General features: G+C 32.7%; 1 protein-coding gene across 3 annotated transcripts in view; it reads left to right on the top strand.

The window, feature by feature from the left end:
- Nucleotides 1-1,369: 1,369 nt before the first annotated feature.
- The window catches only part of LOC145303965 (protein-lysine N-methyltransferase SMYD4-like), a 42,390-nt gene continuing 24,576 nt past the window's right edge, over nt 1,370-19,183 (top strand). The window contains exons 1-11 of one of the 3 annotated variants that reach the window (XM_080145634.1): nt 1,370-1,502; nt 2,182-2,267; nt 2,700-2,760; nt 3,352-3,446; nt 4,188-4,242; nt 4,515-4,597; nt 6,493-6,607; nt 7,057-7,143; nt 7,501-7,574; nt 8,786-8,869; nt 9,386-9,442. In XM_080145634.1, coding sequence (XP_080001760.1) covers nt 1,413-1,502; nt 2,182-2,267; nt 2,700-2,760; nt 3,352-3,446; nt 4,188-4,242; nt 4,515-4,597; nt 6,493-6,607; nt 7,057-7,143; nt 7,501-7,574; nt 8,786-8,869; nt 9,386-9,442 — 887 coding nt within the window. In that variant the 5' untranslated portion in view covers nt 1,370-1,412. Of the gene's footprint in view, nt 1,503-2,181; nt 2,280-2,699; nt 2,761-3,351; nt 3,447-3,753; nt 3,837-4,187; nt 4,243-4,514; nt 4,598-6,492; nt 6,608-7,056; nt 7,144-7,500; nt 7,575-8,785; nt 8,870-9,385; nt 9,443-19,183 lie in introns of those variants that run through there. The other 2 variants (XM_080145633.1, XM_080145635.1) reach the window with 2 other exon arrangements.

Here is a 19,183-nt window from a genome sequence, read left to right as displayed (position 1 = left end):
TAAAATAGGTCTTTATTACCTAATTACTACGTTATAAAAAAACTAATTGGCAATTTTTTATCATAAAATAAATCCTTAACAGTAAGTAAATTGTTTCAAGTATATATGACAATTTTAATATCCCTACAAACATTATAAGAAACATAAACGTTCAGATTTTCCCTGTTTTTTCCTTTTTCCCTCCCAAACTACCATAAAATCAAGGCATTATTCCTGGATATTTTTGTTAATAGGACGTTTTTGGTTGATCAGTATAGTGAAATGTGCTTAGAAAATGTTAAGATTTGATAATCAGATGAGAAATTATTACGTTCACACTCCCTTTAAAGACTCTTGCATTTTATAAAACTATTAGATACCATTTTAAAGAATATTTGTAAAACTTGAGGCAGATCTGTATAAAATTGGGCTTTGAATTAGCCTATCATTTTCAGTTGTCTTAATTTGTTATAAATTTTTTGCTGTTTTGATATTTTATCATCTAAAATGTTTATTTTTCTGTCTACTTTTTTAAGGATTTATTTCGTTAATCAAAGAAGTTAATTTGTTTTACAGACAAATTGCTCTTTTTGCCTTAAAATTAAGACATTCATTTGTAGCGTAGACACACTATTACCAGGGTATTCCGTCCGTATCATAGACGTCCAAGGGGGGGGGGTTATGGGGCGATTACCCCCCCATTTAAAATTTACCCCTACCCTGGGGGTGCCGTAGGCACCCCCAACCATTTAGGAGGGGGTATTTACCCCATTAAACAAATTTGGGGGGTAAATACCCCCCCAAAAAAAAAATAAAAAATTTGCGGCGCGCTTCGCGCGCCATTTAACCCCCCCCCCAAAAAAACGAATTACCCCCCCCTTAAAAAAATTTTTACTCCCCCCCCAAAAAAAAGCTTGGACGTCTATGGTCCGTATGTCCCTTTTTTCATTAATTTTTTCAATATTTTTTTCTTCTCATTCTTGTCTTATTACCAGTGAGGGAGGGGACATGGGTCTGTAAATTACGTTTGTACCCAACCACGTTATCTTATTCGTTGACTTAGATTTATTGGTTTTAAACTTTTCAACAAATAATTTCAATCTTTAGGAGGGCTAATTTTGTTTAATATCATTAAGGATGTTGATAAATTTATCGTCCATTATCTTATACCTTCTTAGGTTCTTTTACTGAATTTTGAATGATTAGCTTAAACTATTAAAGTTCAAAACGTTTCAACCAATGATTTTTACAGAAGGTGTAATCTTAGTTATCATTTTTGGGGATGTTGGGGATGTAGTATATCAATTTATCATCCATTGTTTTATCCCTTAATATCCCTGCTCTTACAACTAAAATTTGCTTTGAACAAATCTATTTTGTATTTAATTTCAGAAATTTGATAAAGTAAATTTCACTGTTAGCAACTTTGAAAAATGTTTTCCCCTGACCGACAGGGTTTCTTCCCCGCACTTTGGCTTCAACTTTTGGATAATTTATCCCCAATTGAAAAGGAAAAATGGGAGGTAAGATTTTCTTGTAATAATTCGTTGTCAAGAAAAGTCTTTGGTTCGAGTCTTTGCCCAATTTGAGTTATTACTAAAACATTATCAAAGTATAACAACTCCATATACATTACAAGAAAAGCTTAATTGGTTTTTCTATTATGTTTTAAGCGTAGTAATTCAAAAACTTTGACTTAAAATGTATTAGATTTTAGATAATCATATCAAATAATGTAGTAAGGTTTCTTGTCTATGCGTTATGATCTCGCGAAACAATGATCTCCAATTTGAGAAGTTTCCACTTGGTTCCAGGGAGGTTTTAAGCTATTTACATTAAAAGTCTTCTTTCGTGTTATTATTCCATTCCTCCCTCCCTCAAAAAAGAGCCCCTAGATGCAAAAGACGAAGCCACTAGTTTTTCTAAAAAAAACAGCATAAGGAAATAATCATTATAAATGTGCATTTCATCTGTCCGTCAGTGTGTATTTTTCGGCTGCTATTTTAAAAAGACAGCTGATATTCCTAGTTAATTTACCTATTATATATGTGCATCTACGCTACACTTTAACTTGTATGTCTGTCTGTCGGTCAGCCATGCTAAAAAAGACAAAAATCCTATTATTTCAGTTCAAAAAGGCATCAGTTTTCATGAAAAATTCTTGTTTAGACCTAGGACTTTTATAAATATAATATTCTTTAGGCATTTAACCTTGATGAGGACAAAATAGAATTTGTGGCTGGCTTACAGTTTACTCAACAAAGATTTCAAATGATTTCTAACATAAGGTCAGATAACAAGTAAGATATTATACAATTTGATACATTAATCTAACATCTGAGCCGATATGGTTTTCCTTTACAGTGTAGTTTTGCATAGGTCCTGGTAAGGATTATTGGTATTTTTGGTTACACTCCCTCTAGGCCTCGTAGCCACTAAAAAGTCTAGATCCACGATTCCTTAATTTAGGAACACAGCATAGGGACACAGATAGACATTGAACACTTGTTTACTTATTAAAAAAAGGCAGCTGTTAATAGTTTAAATGGATCAGGCTCTGCATGGGCAAATAATACTGTCCATACATTTTTTTGTCTGCTAAAGTAAGGGTCAATGAGAAATGGGACTAAAAGCTGTCCAGAATATATACGCATATTTATAAACTAAATTTTTGGTAACAAAATATACAGATAATAACATTAAAATGAATTTATTATTAGGCAATATAAAGATCTAGAAAAAAGTGTAAAGCACAGAGAACTTGGTAATAAAGCTTTTCAGGTCAGCTTAATATTTCTTAAATTTAAATTATTATGGTTTATGGCTATTTTAATTTTGCATATAATTTCTTACACTTTGATTATTTTCATCAAATTTTGAAATCTTGGTTCCAAATTAGTAGTGTATGAAGCAGCTCATTGTGCCTAATAAAATGACGTCATACAATACAAATGACCAATGATAGGACAGCATACATTTTACAATAAGTCAATTACAATGCATACTGGCCGATCATTGGTCATTTATATTGTAGGACGTCATTTTTTATTAGGAACTTTAAGCTGCTATGTAGTGTCTTACAATCCAAACAATAATTTTAATCTGGAGGGGGAGAAATTTTGTTTATCATCATTGTGTGAATGTGTTATCGTTTATTGTCTTATATATTCCTTAAAATCCCTGGTTGCTAACCTATTTTATAAAGCAGTAAGATTTTTAAGTTAAAGATCTCGGAGAATGCTGGTAGAGTCCAAGTTATTCTTCAATATAAATATCTTGGGTTGGTTTTAGGCTATTAACATGACTATCTCTGTTAGCCCCTAGATGCTAGATGCGAAGCATCTATTTCTACTACTAAGTTGTTTGTTATAGCACGGAGACTTGAATGGAGCCCTGGTAAACTACTCCCGTGCAGTAGTGACAGCTCCTGACGGTACTGAGGACTTGGCTAATGCATATGCTAACAGGTAACCTAGCAACTACTCCCATGCAGTAGTGACAGCTCCTGACAGTACGGAGGACTTGGCTAATGTATATGCTAACAGGTAACCTAGCAACTACTTCCCTGCAGTAGTGACAGCTCCTGATAGTACTGAGGACTTGACTAATGCATATGCTAACAGGTAACCTAGCAACTACTTCCCTGCAGTAGTGACAGCTCCTGATAGTACTGAGGACTTGACTAATGCATATGCTAACAGGTAACCTAGCAACTACTCCCATGCAGTAGTGACAGCTCCTGACGGTACAGAGGACTTGGCTAATCCATATGCTAACAGGTAACCTAGCAACTACTCCCGTGCAGTGGTGACAGCTTCTGATAGTACTGAGGACTTGGCTAATGCATATGCTAACAGGTAATCTAGTAACTACTCATGTGCAGTGGTGACAGCTCCTGACGGTACTGAGGACTTGACTAATGCATATGCTAACAGGTAACCTATCAATTACAATCCTGTGACCGTGACTCAACATGTTCCGCATCCGCTAGCCGTCCGGGTGGTGATAGGTATGAATATGGGCCCAACACCGCGCAATTTCAGGTGCACAACATTATTATAGTTTGAGTGAAAGGATATCCTTGTCCCAAAACTTTTAGACAAAGTTCGTGAAATTAAAGGGTCTGTGGGAAGTTTATATAGCAAAGCTGAATACGATCTATTTAGGTAACTTTATGTAGATTAATGCATGTCATTTCTTTTTTTTAGAGCAAATTGTCTGCAGAAGTTAGGAGGATTTGAATATGCTATTAGAGATATTAAGGTAAACAAACTACAATTGTTTTTTTTTGTGATTTTATTTATCAATTGGTAAACATGGATTTTGAGAGTCTCGTCGGGTTAAGGACCTTAAGGATTAGGACAAATCCGTGGTTGGAAACACACCCATTGTTTTAACAAAACAAACTCCACCTCCACATACAGCAGAAAAAAATGTCTTTTACATTTTCCTTCATATACCTTATATAAAGATGATCTTCTTTGCTATAATGAATATAAATATCCTTGTTTTTTCGTACTTTTGTATTTATTTAGTTAGCCATGGAGAACAAATATCCACAAAAGAATTGGTTTAAATTAGAAGAAAGAAGAGCGCAATGTTTATTAGCGTTGAAAAGGTAAAAAAATCACGAAACCTCACTTTTTCTGAAGGTTTCGTGATTAATTAATAATTATCAATTATTCAATAAATAGTATATAGTAAATAGTATAAATTTGTCTATCTATAAAACAAAGTAGCTTAATTTCTGTCCATCTGACCGTCCGTCTCTTAAGATCTCAGTAACCACTGAACCAATTGGATTCTAATCTTCAGGGAATATATCTACTGTTCCTGTGGTTGTTTTAGGCTTTTTTCTTGGGGCGTGGTGGGGCACTGTTGTAACTTTATCGCGACGTAAAGGAAGTAATTTGAGGAAATCAAATGTCGTCTTCAATTCCCAAGTTGAAGACGACATTATTGTTTTTTTTTAGTTTTGTTTTGGTTAATAATCATAAAAACAGACATAAAAATTCCTAAAAGAAAGGAGATTGAAAGGACACTCCAAATATTAACTACTCTTAGTTTCTTATCATAAATTAGTTTTTATTACTTAATACATACCCAGAATAAAAATTCATATTGAAAGGGATAGAGTACAATTTCTTTCAATTTCTGTTAAATAATTTGCGCAATATTATTTATAAGTAAGTAATATTGCGTGGCATTCAAAATGAAAGAGGAAAAATGCTAAAGCTATGTTTTTATTTAGTTTGATTGGTTATAGAGGCTGCTGATAATTAAGTTACAACATAAATGAACATTTAGTTTTACCTTATTTTTTATTAAGTATTCAACTATGTCGTAATCCTAATGACATTCCCACAACATTAATGCAAATTTAATCATGCTGTATTTTATACTAGCGGTTATACCCTAAGCATAATAGAGCTCTGTATAATCAAGGGGCTAGAAAAATCGCTTAAAACGAAGTTTATAAGCTTACCTAAAAGAGAAAACACAGTTAAGTAGTTTTGAGATCTTAATATACAAAAAAAACCTGCTTATTAGAATAGGACATTTAAGCCAATAAATAAGATACTTTATTATATCAATTTAATATATTAATGCAAATTTTTAAGAAAAACCTTATTATAAAACTTTGGGGACTAAAGTAATTATCCCCTCCATGCCCGCAAAATTTCCCTATTAGTTTTTAATCCTTAATATATATCATTCATATATACATATAATGTGAATAATTCGTTATTGATTGATTGCTATCCTTTTATTGATTGCTATTTGAATTAATTTTGCAAAAAGAATTAAGTACATATTTCATTCTGTCACACTATAAGAGTTATTGTTTGTTTGTCCTTCCTTCTGATTGTAGAGCTTTGCTTCTATGGATGTTGTTATCCTTGTTGAAATAAAAATATAAAGAGGAGTGTCCTTTTTTAAAAATATTTGAATTATTTTTTAATAGAAGACGACGTGTCCAAAAAAAACATAAATTGAAGACGACATTTGATTTCCTTAAATTACTTCCTTTACGTCGCGATAAAGTTACAACAGCACCCCCAACCCCTTAACCCCTTCAAAAAACAAAAAATTCCCTCTCAATTTTTTTTTATGCATTTAGTTTAAAATGTGGTGGTTGCAGCACAAGAGGTACTTAATTTTTTTTTTTTTCAAATTTATTCTTGGGACAAAGCCCCAAGAGGCTAGAAGCGAAGTTGCTGGGCCTATTATATATTATGTTTTTTTGAAAGATTTCGCTAACCGCTGCAGAACCGATATGGTCCTCCTTTATTGGAATCTTCTCATGGGTCCCGGAGGATGGTTTTAGGGAGTTGCATTTTTATAAAAAGTCTGGTTATGGTTTTAGGCTATGTTGTGCACATACATATTCCTTCAAATATAGATCCCCTATTTGCTAGGGGCACAGCAGCTAGTATTAGGTATAAGATGCCAAATTGTCTTTTAAATCATCACAAACCAACCAACAATATTGTCAGGTTTCTATTATTTCAGGTATAAGGAAGCCAAATCGGCCTTTGAATCAGCGCAAAGCAGCCTCCAATATTGCCAGCTAGACCAACCAAAGAAGAACAAATTTAAGCAAGACGTTGAAAATGGGCTGGCTAAGGTAATTTTATACATAAGTAGCTTGGGGTACCTCTCTAAAGGGCTAAGGGTGCACACTTTAGAATATTTACCAAAGTAGTTAAATGTTGACATGTATGTGTAATATAAGATCTTGAAAACGGCTGGACCTTAAAATTTATTTTTATTGAAGCTTCACATTAGCCCTTAACTTATTTTGATACGTGCAAATACCCTTTTTAAAGCCAATAAAAAATACCCCTTTGAAGAAAATTTACTGTCTGCTTGGATAGCTTCACAAAGGTTCTGGGATGGTTTTAAGCCATTTCATTTAAGTCTTTTGGTGATTTAGGCTATTTTGTATCCCATCCCTCAACTGTTGAAACAAATCCTTACTCTCCCTTTTCCCAATCTTTATCTAAGCATAATAATTAGCTAAACCAACGTAAGCTTTGCTATTACTTGAGGTAATCGTCCTTGTTTTATTTGTAGATAAGAGAGTGGGAGCATAACAAAGATAGTTCTCCATTCTTTGTAAATCAGTCAACAGCAGATAGATACTCAAAAGAAATTTTACAGGTATCCTACAATATAAAGTAGTATGGTTTTTCATCTGTCTCTGGAATTGGAATTGGTTGAACTTTTCAGGGATGCTTTGTAAAAGTGTTAGGGTGGATTCTAGCTATTTTACTTACCTCTCTAGTTCTCCCCTAGAGGCTAGGGGTGAAGCAAATAGTACATAGTATATTGGATACTACCATTTTTACAAGTTGCAAAAGAATAACCACTATGTTTTTGACAAAATGTGGATGTGTTTTTGTAAATTGTTAAATAGTATGTTTTGATTTGCAATATTTTTTCACAATGGCAAAAATGCAAAATGGGGAGTTACTTAATTCTGTATATTCATGAACACAATTTTAAATCTTATTTTAGATTGAGTCACCAAGTAGAGTTTACCCCTCTATGTCAGATTTGGTCACTATCCAATATCAGAAGGGAAGGGGAAGGTAAGTTTACTCCTCTATGTCAGATCTGGTTACTATCCAATATCAGAAGGGAAGGGGAAGGTAAGTTTACCCCTCTATGTCAGATCTTGTCACTATCCAATATTAGAAGGGAAGTGGAAGGTAAGCTTACCCCTCTATTTCAGATTTGGTCACTATGCAATATCAGAAGGGAAAGGGAAGTTAAGTTTACCCCTCTTTGTTAGATTTGGTCACTATGCATTATCAGAAGGGAAGGGGAAGGTAAGTTTACCCATCTAAGTCAGATTTGGTCACTATCCAATATCAGAAGGGAAGGGAAAGGTAAGTTTACCCATCTAAGTCAGATTTGGTCACTATCCAATATCAGAAGGGAAGGGAAAGGTAAGTTTACCCATCTAAGTCAGATTTGGTCACTATCCAATATCAGAAGGGAAGGGGAAGGTAAGTTTACCCATCTAAGTCAGATTTGGTCACTATCCAATATCAGAAGGGAAGGGAAAGGTAAGTTTACCCATCTAAGTCAGATTTGGTCACTATCCAATATCAGAAGGGAAGGGGAAGGTAAGTTTACCCATCTAAGTCAGATTTGGTCACTTTACAATATCAAAAGGGAAGGGGAAGGTAAGTTTACCCCTCTATATCAGATTTCGTCACTATCCAATACCAAAAGGGAAGGGGAAGGTTTATAATTTTTGGTAAGCCTGGTCTGCTTGAATAATAACTATTTAGCGGCATTCTGTGCTATAACCTAAAATCTTAAAATAAAGTCTAAATAAGATCAGTTGCGCTGGTTCACATACCTAAAATCTAAGACAACCTAATGAATTTAAATTGTCTCAACCGAAGCAGCAAATAGTGTCTAATAAAAAATGACGGCATACAATATAACATACAAAAATTAATTGTTATGATCAATGGTGAAATATATACTGGTCTATCATTGGCAATTTGTATTGCATGACGTTATTTTTAAATAGGCACTATTTGCTGCTTCGTCTCATCCCTATATCCCTGGTTTATTCATCAAAACTTTTATGGTAAAAAACGCAAAAAGTGAATTAAAGAACAGATGTTCATTTTGGTCATAAAAAAAGGGAGAAAGGAATGAAAAACCTTTACGACAAATGTTATGACATGAAAGGGCAGACATTCAGAGTTAAATTTCGAGTTATAGATTAGATTCCGCTAGTAAAATAACTTCATAAAAAATGAATAATTATCAATTATTTTAGGTTCGCAGTAGCCAAGAAGGATATTGAAGTAGGAACAACTATTCTGAATGAAAAACCTATAGCATGGACTTTACATCCTGATAGGTAAACAGAGATAGGTCAATTTAAGAAAAAAATAGTGTTCTACCCACTTCCAAAGCTAGTAGTTTTCCATTTAAACAATATAGCAATAATTTACCATTTGAATCAATTTGATTTGAAATTAAAACCATACAGCCTTAAATTTTCATCCTTATAGGTAATCAAAACATAGATAGCTAAATGGAAGATATAATTGCTAGAATAATATCTTTGCAAACACAAAGTATTTATCCTAAATTTCAATAATCTGATCATTTTGAAACAATTTCATAGCTAGTTAGAAGTACAATTTAAATGGAAAAATATGGCTGGGAAAAGCTATAAAGAGATAAAGAGATACTGATTTTAGCAAACTGAAATGTTTAGATACGGCTAGTGTGGCAGCGGCTGACATTAAGGTTTATTCGGGGGTTATAAGCCTTGAGTGGCTGAGGTTGGCTGCGGCTGCCGAGCCCAGGTTGAAAAGTGAGGTCAACCTAAGGGGTATTGGTTAATATAACTATTTTGTTAATGTTGCAGGTTCGGATCCCATTGTACAGACTGTATGAAACAGATTAAGTCTGTCGTTCCTTGCAGGTTTAATTATCACCTATTTTATGTAGCACTGCTTCTCTATATTGTTCTTTGTTCGTGCGACCATTACTGACAGTATGAAGACAGTTATGCCATGCAGAATACTCTTTAAATATTTTTAAATTAAATGAAATTAAGTGGATTTTTTTCCCATGCGGGGCTGTCAAGTACCCAATATAACCTAACCTAAAATGGCTTCAAGTAATAAACTAAATAAAACTACTCTACCTGGACATGTAAGAAGCCGTACTGTAAAGTTTTATCATATTGGTCCGGTGGTTAGTGAAGTAAATAAATGTACTTATATATTATGTATGTAAATAAAATGCATGTATTTTATATTTATTTTACTATCTAGTATTTCAACAAGGATGACAACATCCATAAGTAGCGAAGCTCAAAAATTATGATTGTATATCAGGAAAAAAATACTATAAAGCAGTGTGCATAATCACGAAAACCTAAAAATCTAGGAATCGATCTAGCACCGCAATTAATAGACAAATCTTAATGAAACTTGATGGAAATATGTAGAACATGAGCATATTCAATCCCTGATAATTTCAACCGTCAATCCTGAATAGGAATTGAGAAAACCACGAAAACCTAAAAAATCTAGAAATAGATCTAGCACCCCAATTAATAAAAATATTAATAAAACTTGGTTAAATATGTAGAATATAAAATTAATTGATCCCTGAAAATTTCAGCCCTTTATCTTGAAAAGGAGTTGAGAAAATCACGAAAACGTAAAAATCTAGGAATCTATCTAGCACCCCAAACAACAAACAGACGGACAAAACAATGTATATATTAGATAGGCATATATAGTGGAAATCTTCACTAAAAATTTCAGCTGTCTACCTTGAATAGGAGCTGAGAAAATCACGTTTCCTCCAATTCATTAATTACGGACCGACGGACGGACAGACGGACAGACGGACGGACGGAGAGATGGACGGACGGACGCTACTAAAAATGATGAGTACTTACTTACACAAACAGAGTGGTTGGGTCAGGGAGGGATGGGACATCGGACTATTAATAATACTTGCCCTCAAAGGTATATTAACACTTTCTCGTATTCTTTGAAATACTTTGGAAAATTTTATTATATCTTGATAAAGTGTTCAAATTTATCCATCAGAGTTTTAATCTGCATTAGGGGTAATTTTGTTTATCATGTTCCTGGGTGTACATTAAATTTTCTTCATTTATCTTATCCTTGGCTTGGTTAAACATTGATTAAAGATAACACAATTTTGGCAAAATATTCATATCTAATAGTAATAGGATGTCTTTCTGTCTGTGTGTAGCATAGATAAAAAAAAATAAAAGAGAGGAATCGAAGCAACTAGAAGACGAAAATAGGCAGTGGGCCTAGAGGCCTACTCAGCACTGTTGCCGCGCTAAAATTTATTGCTATTCCACTACTTTTCAAATGGGAGGATTAAAAATTATTTAAAAAATTTTTTTTTTACTTTTTACTATTTCCATATTTAGGGCAAGAATATTAAATTAGATATTTTCGTTTTAATGTTTTAATTAAAAATTACATAGAATTTTATTTTTATTTAAAAAAATTGGTTCATGAAAGATGAATCCTTCTATTTCTAAAAAGGGGGAAATTTTTTTCATAATGAACATTCAGCTGATTCTGACCGCCCACGGCTGTTTGCTAAATATCGCTTTTCTTTTTATTCACATTATTATTTATGATTGACTTACAAAAAGCCCTGGGCGGCTTTTGATTTTCGTCTGCTTCTAAATTTAGGGATGGGGAAGTAGTATTTTACCATGAAAAAGGGGTGAGTATTCATCCTCTTATCCTTTTTCCTTATGGTGTGTAGCAAAGGATCTCACTAACCGATTAACTGGTATGGTTCTTTATTGCATTAAAGCTTATCAAAACTTCAAAAGTCCAGGGAAGGTTCATAATTATTCAGGGGGAGGTTACCTCCACTCACGTCTCATGGGATATTGCCCTGGAAAAAAATACCTTACCCTATAGTACGATTATGGTAATGTCTTAACCTATGAACAGACAGACATACATAGTCATATCACATAAGCATTGCTTTTAAAATAGATTAAAACTAAAGTTAAAGGAATTGAGTCATGGTAAAACTTATCTTTTTATCAGTTAGAAAGCATTTCTTTTACAAATAAGTTTTGGGTTACTTTGTTAATGTGATTAGAATTTTAATTAATATAAATAAAAATAATAAGATATTTGTTTTTAGAGAGGGGGGAGGTTGGTTGAACAATATTTATGGGTGATATTTCTCTTGGGAGGATTGACTTACCCCTTCTAAATCCAAAGTATGTCAAGCGGTTAGCGAGACCTTTTGGTACAAACATACACACAAACTCCCAACCCCTTTCATACGTAAAAATGAATATATTAACAAGAACAAGTATGTTTATTAGTTGCAGGAAGGGAGATGATATTACATTGTAAATTATTCTGGTCCCAAAAGTATTTTAAATCCGTTTTTTTGTTTGTTGGCTCAAAAACTTTAGCATCCTTCATTAAATCTTGATTGGGTTGTACAAACTTGCAGTGTTCAAACTGTTCGACCAATATTTGGAAGGAGCAATTTTGTTTATCATATTTTGGGTGTTTATCAATTTATCGTCCACTAGCGGCTACGCCCCTAGAGGCCTCTAGTGGTACTTTAAATGATTTTTTGTTTATGTTGCGTTCAAGTCTCTACGTAAATTTTTTTCTCTCGATTTTTTGTAATTTCTCTTGGACGGGTGGTGGTACCCTCCCCAAAATAGTTATAAACAATGAGAAGATACCCTATTAAGGAGAACCCGATCGGTTCAGCGGTTAACGAGATCCTTCGGTACAAACATACACACAAACACACAAAACAGACATCCTGTTACTTTATCATAAAATCTCTGATAAGTAGCAAAGCATCATTACGTTAAAGAACAATACATTTGTAACTGTGACTGACGTACGATCATAGTAAAACAATTGTTTTTGAATAGCCACGCTTATACTAATTAACAAGGATATATCTAGTATCTATCCATCAATATATGTCTTATTATCTATCTATCTTATAAGGTACCGAAATAATCTCACAATAAATATAGAAGTTATAGATCCACAATTGGACCAATATAAAAACATAGGAAGAACAATTCGACCACATTATTAGTTAGAAAAGCGCAATTTGTACGAAAGGGAAGTCATTTTTTAAATTTTATATTGGACTAATTTATACGAAAACTTTGTAGAAAGTTTGACGGATTTTTGTATTTGATTGGCCATCTGGAGTAATAAATCTATTAATCTCACATAAAACGGTTGAATAATTTTCTTTAGTAGACCCCACCCAACAAAAACTTTCAATTTTTTATGCATTACATATTTTGTCACTTATATGCAGTGGCGTGCACATAGGGGGGGGGGGAGGGGGTTGTATGGGTGTATTTTACACGCTCGGTTTATTATTAAGAAATACTTATTAATATACCATACACTATACTTGATGTGACATCATTACCGTCTATTCTATATAAACATAACAAACTAATTTTTTTGTCAATATCAGAAAAACGTATAAGTTTCTTCTATATTGGCTATTATAAGAATTCTAAAGGGGTAAGACAATTAACAATAAATTGATGAACATCTCCAATGATGAAAAACAAATCCTTTTGTAGATTAAAATTATTTTAAACCAATCAATGAAAATGCAATAAAAGTAACCATTGTATATATGCCAACAAATAAGATGCTGTGGTTTTAAATCTTTGGTTACCAGTGTAATTCACAAACTATTGTCCCCTCCCTCCCTAGCTATTATACACTATAATCTTCTTATTTTTATGCGTACGTGAAGTAACGCCACTGTGGTAATGATATTAAAACAGATATATATTTGCCTTAGTTTATATATAAATACTTTTATAGTGAGACATGTCAAGAAATTAGTTTGCACTTGCAGAATAGTATCTCCTAATAAAATTTGCTTCGCCCCTAACCTCCATAAAAGTATAGAATAGCTTAAAACCACCTAAATAGTAGAAAACAAGAAATAATGGGGATTAGAAATATTCATTAAGGTGCGATTTATAATGGGAGAATAGAGGTGACCACCTCAAAAACAGGACCTACATAAAGCTATTATAAAGGAGAACCATATCGGTTCATCATTTATCTAGATCCTTTGCCACACACAGACAGACAGACTGACATACTATTACTTTACAAGGATAAATTCTTCTGACACAATAAAAACTGTCCCGAATTTGTATTAATTTTGAGGAACACGACTCCAGTTACGTCATATTTTTCTTTCCCGAAAAAGGGAAGGGGGAAAGAAAAAAAGGGAAGGGGGGAAGAAAAAAGAGATGGGAGAAAAGGGGGTTTTCCCCATCTCTTTTGAAGAGATTTTCTAACCCCCTTCGTGTTCGTTTGTCCTACCGTTTCAGAGCTTATATAAATGTTGTCATCCTTGTTTTTAATATTACTAATTTAATTCGATAGTAAAACAAGGTAAATTAACAAATTGTGGTTTAAAACAATTTCCAAAAAAATTAGATTATTACAAATCAAAATAATGATAAAAAAGTGAAACATTCAAATCAAAATGCAAAGTGATATAAAAACAAAACCTCATTCAACAAATGATTCAAATTAAAGAAATCTAAAGAAAAAGCCACCAAATAAATTGCAACAGAAATTGATGACAATGAGTAAAAAGATGAAGTTTAGGATGCGATTGAATCTCCAAGTTGTGAAAATTTCGAAGGTAAAGAATATTTTTTCTCATATTCATTTGAATCCGGTGGATAGGAACCGGTTCTCATCCATACGAAAAAAACTATGTATAGAATTGTATTATATCCAGATTTCTACGAATATAAAAATGTACAATCATTAGATTAAACCCAGTTTTTTGTAAAATTGTAAAATTGTTTGCAAAACTTTGGGTACCAGTTTAATTTACAACCCAATGTCCACTACATCCAGCGCAGCTTCTCTATTACTGAGGTCTCTCCGTCAATCATTCAAATCTGTATTATTAAAATTTCTGAAAGATAAATTTTTTTGTATGTGTAGATTCCACATAAAGCATAAAATAAGATTGATTTTCGGTCTACTCCTTGTAACCTTAAGACCTTTTTTGTTTGAATTTTGGAATAATGATTAAACAAAGTTGCTAAAATAACATATATTTAGGTTAAGATCCATTAAACAATTCTTTATAATACGATATGATACATAATATTTCAGTTTGGCTCAAAATAAGTTATAAAATGATTTATCATTTTAGGTTGTAAGCATATTATTATGCTTAATTTATCTAATTCTTGGGCTAGCACTCTTTCTATGTTTTGTACTTCAGGAAAGTAAAAATTTTATTTGAATAGCATATTAATCCTTATAAAATAGTAACAGGATGTGTGTTTGTGTTTTCTGAAGGCTTTCACTCGTCGCAATTTAGCTCCTCATGGGTCCTGGAAAGGTTTATAACTATTCTAGGGGAAGTTACCTTCAACCTCCCAAGAAAAAAATTAATAGAAACAAATGACCCTAATAATAGTTATTTCTCGTGTCGTATTATAAACGGCTTTCCGCGGATATAGAATGTACAATTATAAGATTAAAACTAGTTTTAATCTTATGATTGTACATTTCTATATTCGTAGAAAACTGGATATAATACGATGCTAGACATAGTTTTTTCGTATGGATGAGAACCGGTTCCTATCCACCGGATTCGAATGAATACGAGAAAAATAATTACTGTTTCTTTTAAAAAGGAAAAGAACAAAAGCTTTTTGTAATGAGAATTAATTAAGATTTTTTAACTATGTTGTGTGTTAATGAAAGGAAGTAACAGAGAGTTTGTTTATCGGAAAGATAGAGAGAAAAAGAAAGAGAGAGAAAGAGAGAGAGATATATAGAGAGAGAGAGAGAGAGAGAGAGAGAGATATAGAGAGAGAGAGAGAGAGTGGGAGAGAAAGAAAGAAAGTAAAGAAATAGAAATGAAAATAATTAATTTTTAAAAAATTTTGCTTTAAAACAGCCAGGCAAAATAAAGCTGGAATACTTGTTGATTGGGCTGCCCTCCTTCTTTATTGGCATCCTTGTTAGTGCTTTGGTTACTTTGGCTATCAAGTATGGTAACAGGTAACTTTTTATACAAATATGTAACCTAAATCGACTGTTTGACCCTAAAATTTTTCGATAGGTGAAACATTATTTTGTCTGTCATGTCATTTGTAGATGAAGACATATAGAGTAAATAAACTTTGTCTTTACGTTCTATGCAGGCCTAGCTATTGTAATAATCAATTCTACAAATAAAAATCACGAAACCTTTGGAAGTTAGCTGGGGGTAGATCTTATTTTTTCTTATAACTGAAGAGGGGTGTGTAAGAAAGGGAGGAAAAGGGGAAGGGGGTTGTGGGTAAATTTCCCTTTTATTGGTTGTCAGAATTTAATTCCCTTTTCCCTGCGTTCTATGATACTAGTCTGACAAACGTAAGATTTCTGTCGGCTAAGAGATGGAATTACGATTGTAGGGAAATTTTATAATTCTTGATTTTTTTCTTATTCATTCGAAACCGATTAATATCCGGTGGATTAGAACCGTTAATTTTGTTTTAGGTTATTAATTCTTCCCTGGTTGTTCTATCATATAGTAGTCATTGGAGCTTTACTAGTTATAGGTAAATACTTTTATTATGGTTGTTCTATCATATAGTAGTCTATTATACATCACTTTTTTAGGGGTTTCCTTTCCCACTTCTACTCTTATCCTTCCTTTTTAGACCTATTTTTAGGACGTCACACATGATATTCTCCGTTGTCCCAATTGTATTCCAAAATAGTATAATTATTTATAATTTTTAGGTATTTACATGATAATAAGATCAATAACGGATGACCCGAGACAAAATTTCAGAGCATTGATGTCAATTGTTCCTTTAAGTTTAGGTAATTTTTCGTGGCAAAGCTTCTCTTTAAGTCTGTCTTTCCGCTGTCTAGTTTATTCTCTATCTTTTCTTCCCCCATTCCAAATTCTTCTTCCACTTTTTTCCCCTGGCATTTTTAGCATTTACTTTACTCATACTCACATTTCCACCATAGCTACTAAAGTACAAACAGTATAAAGATAATTAATTTATATTTCTGAAAACTAGAGTTCTGGGCAGTTATAACGGTATGTGTACACCAATTACACAAGCCGCGCAATTCGTGTTTTAAAAACGGATACATTTTTTCCACACCCTTTAGGTATTTATTTATGGGGGTAATCTGTTTATTTTGGTTGCTTTAGATACCATTTTAGATACCATTTTTAAAGATTCTTTAACACTTTGTACATCCATCTGTATGTTTATCTTTCTATGGTATCAAATAAAATTTGTTTTCTATAATATTTCTATACTTTTTTAGGAGTTGTAATGATTTTTGTGTGGACTTTGATAGACCAAGCTTATATTCAAATGAGGTTTACATCAATTCAACAACAGTTACCAGTAAGGTAAATTTAAAGAAACCAGGAAAAAGGAAATGTGATTCTGACAAACAATTCTAAAGGAAAATTTTAACACAACCCCCTTCCTTTTTTCTCCCCTTTAATACCCACTCCCCTTCAGTTACAAATGGCTAAATAGCAGCGAATGAAAGAAACAAACAAATAAAATCTCTTCAAGTTTCATCTTCCCTCCCTTTGTGACTTACTGATTCTTTTTTCGCCATTTCCTAAAGAAAATTTTGAAATGAGTTAGAAGTTAAAATTGTCATTGTCAAACTAATATTATAATACCAATTAATGTAAAATCTTTTTCTCTAAATTTAGGATTGCAAGCCTGAAAGTTTCAAAATCTTTTAGACAAAGGTCACAAATACAAAGTCTTAGACCAATTAGAAGGTAATTATAAAACTTGTGCATTTTATCTAAGTTAATTGTTTCACTAGTTTAAATCTCCCAAGTAATTAGCAAAAAATCATTTACTTTCTTCTGTTTAGGACAAATCTGTATGCCCCCATGCCGCCTCAAATATCAAGACGACCTTACCACAGTTTTCCCGCCAGAATTCATTGGCAACAACAACAGGAATATGCGGCATTTAAATAGAGGTTCACTATGACCATTATATTTCACTCTCATAACTTTTTATAATACAATGGTAAAACACAGTTGCACTCATTTGCGGGTTAAAGGGACTGTGAACGTAAATTTTTCTCATCTTAATATCAAATCTTAACATTATCTCATTCATAATATCTCACAGATAGAGCAAAATGCGCTTTTGTTTGCTTAAAAAACGGCTTTTTCCGACGATTTTTATAAGGTACGGGGAAAGGAAGAAATTTTCCGTATTATATAAAATGTGCATTAAATTGCTTTTTTCTCCCATTATAGCTAAAATTAAACTTTTTCACATAGTTCTAGATTTTTCTTAACAGTTAAGCTGACTTTTTACGTAATCTTTGCTTTAATCCAATGTATAGTTACTTAGAAATTGATAAAATAAGCAATATTTTTTTATTGAAAACCAAATACAATAACAAAGCCAGAAACAGGTTTTTTATTAGTATCCAATTAACTTTAAATGGCCCATCTCTCGCCCACCTTTAGTTACAAATTTGTAAATAATAAAGACACAATATTTCTTTATAAACAGTCTGATAAAAGTGTAAGCTAATTCTCCAAAGTGGGTTATTTATTGTTCAACACAATAAAAAAGGATATTATTATTTTATATAACCTATGAGATTCAACCCTTTGTAGAGAGTGAGGTATTTTTTTTGTCAATAATACGAATTTAAAATATGTCTTTATTACCTAATTACTACGTTATAAAAAAACGAATTGGCAATTTTATAGCATAAAATAAATCCTTAACAGTAAGTAAATTGTTTCAACTATATATGACAAGTTAAATATCCCTACAAACATTATAAGAAACAAAAACGTTCAGATTTTTCCTGTTTTTTCCTTTTTCCCTCTCAAAATACCATAAAATCAAGGCATTATTTCTGGATATTTTTGTGAATAGGACATTTTTGGTTGATCAGTGTAGTGAAATGTGCTTAGTAAATGTTAAGATTTGATAATCAGATGAGAAATTTTTACGTTCACACTCCCTTTAAGAAAGTGCTTATCCACTCATACTCACCCCCGCCCCTATCTAGAAAAAATACAGATATTGTAGATAGATAGCCAACAAACCTAGGCTTAGTTAGTCCACCAAAACAAATTGTTTCCTTGATGATTAAAACATCATTTTTATATTCTATATAATAAGGAGGGTGTAACAGAAATTTTAAATTAGTGGTGGAAAAGTTTTGGATACTGCTACTTTTTACCAATCAATCTAAATTTGTGAGAATGAGAGAAAACTTCTATAAATTTTTGGGGACTAGAATAAATCATAGTTATTTCTCAGGTTTACAAGGAGAATTTTACATTGTATAAGCTGTTCACTTACCCCCTTCTCACCACAAACGCCATATTTAAATGTTAACATTATCATGTGTAGTTACAGAATCGTCGGTCCATGCTTCCCTTCCCTCCTCCACCTCACCATCAAGGTCTACACCCTCGCCAACACATCCACTCACATGTACATCACAATGTTCAGCACCACAGTCCTCCTGTTTCTCTGCAGGCTTATGATCATCTACCTACTCCAATGCACCAGCAAGAACAAAGGAATTTTTGTCATGTTTAGTTTGATCATTTTTTTTATTATGGGTAA

This window comes from Acartia tonsa, chromosome 13, assembly GCF_053477335.1.
Source record: "Acartia tonsa isolate MP-2025a chromosome 13, ASM5347733v1, whole genome shotgun sequence".
Lineage (NCBI taxonomy): Eukaryota > Metazoa > Arthropoda > Copepoda > Calanoida > Acartiidae > Acartia > Acartia tonsa.
The sequence above is the reverse complement of the archived record's forward strand: the minus strand, read 5'-3'. Positions and strand labels throughout refer to the sequence as shown.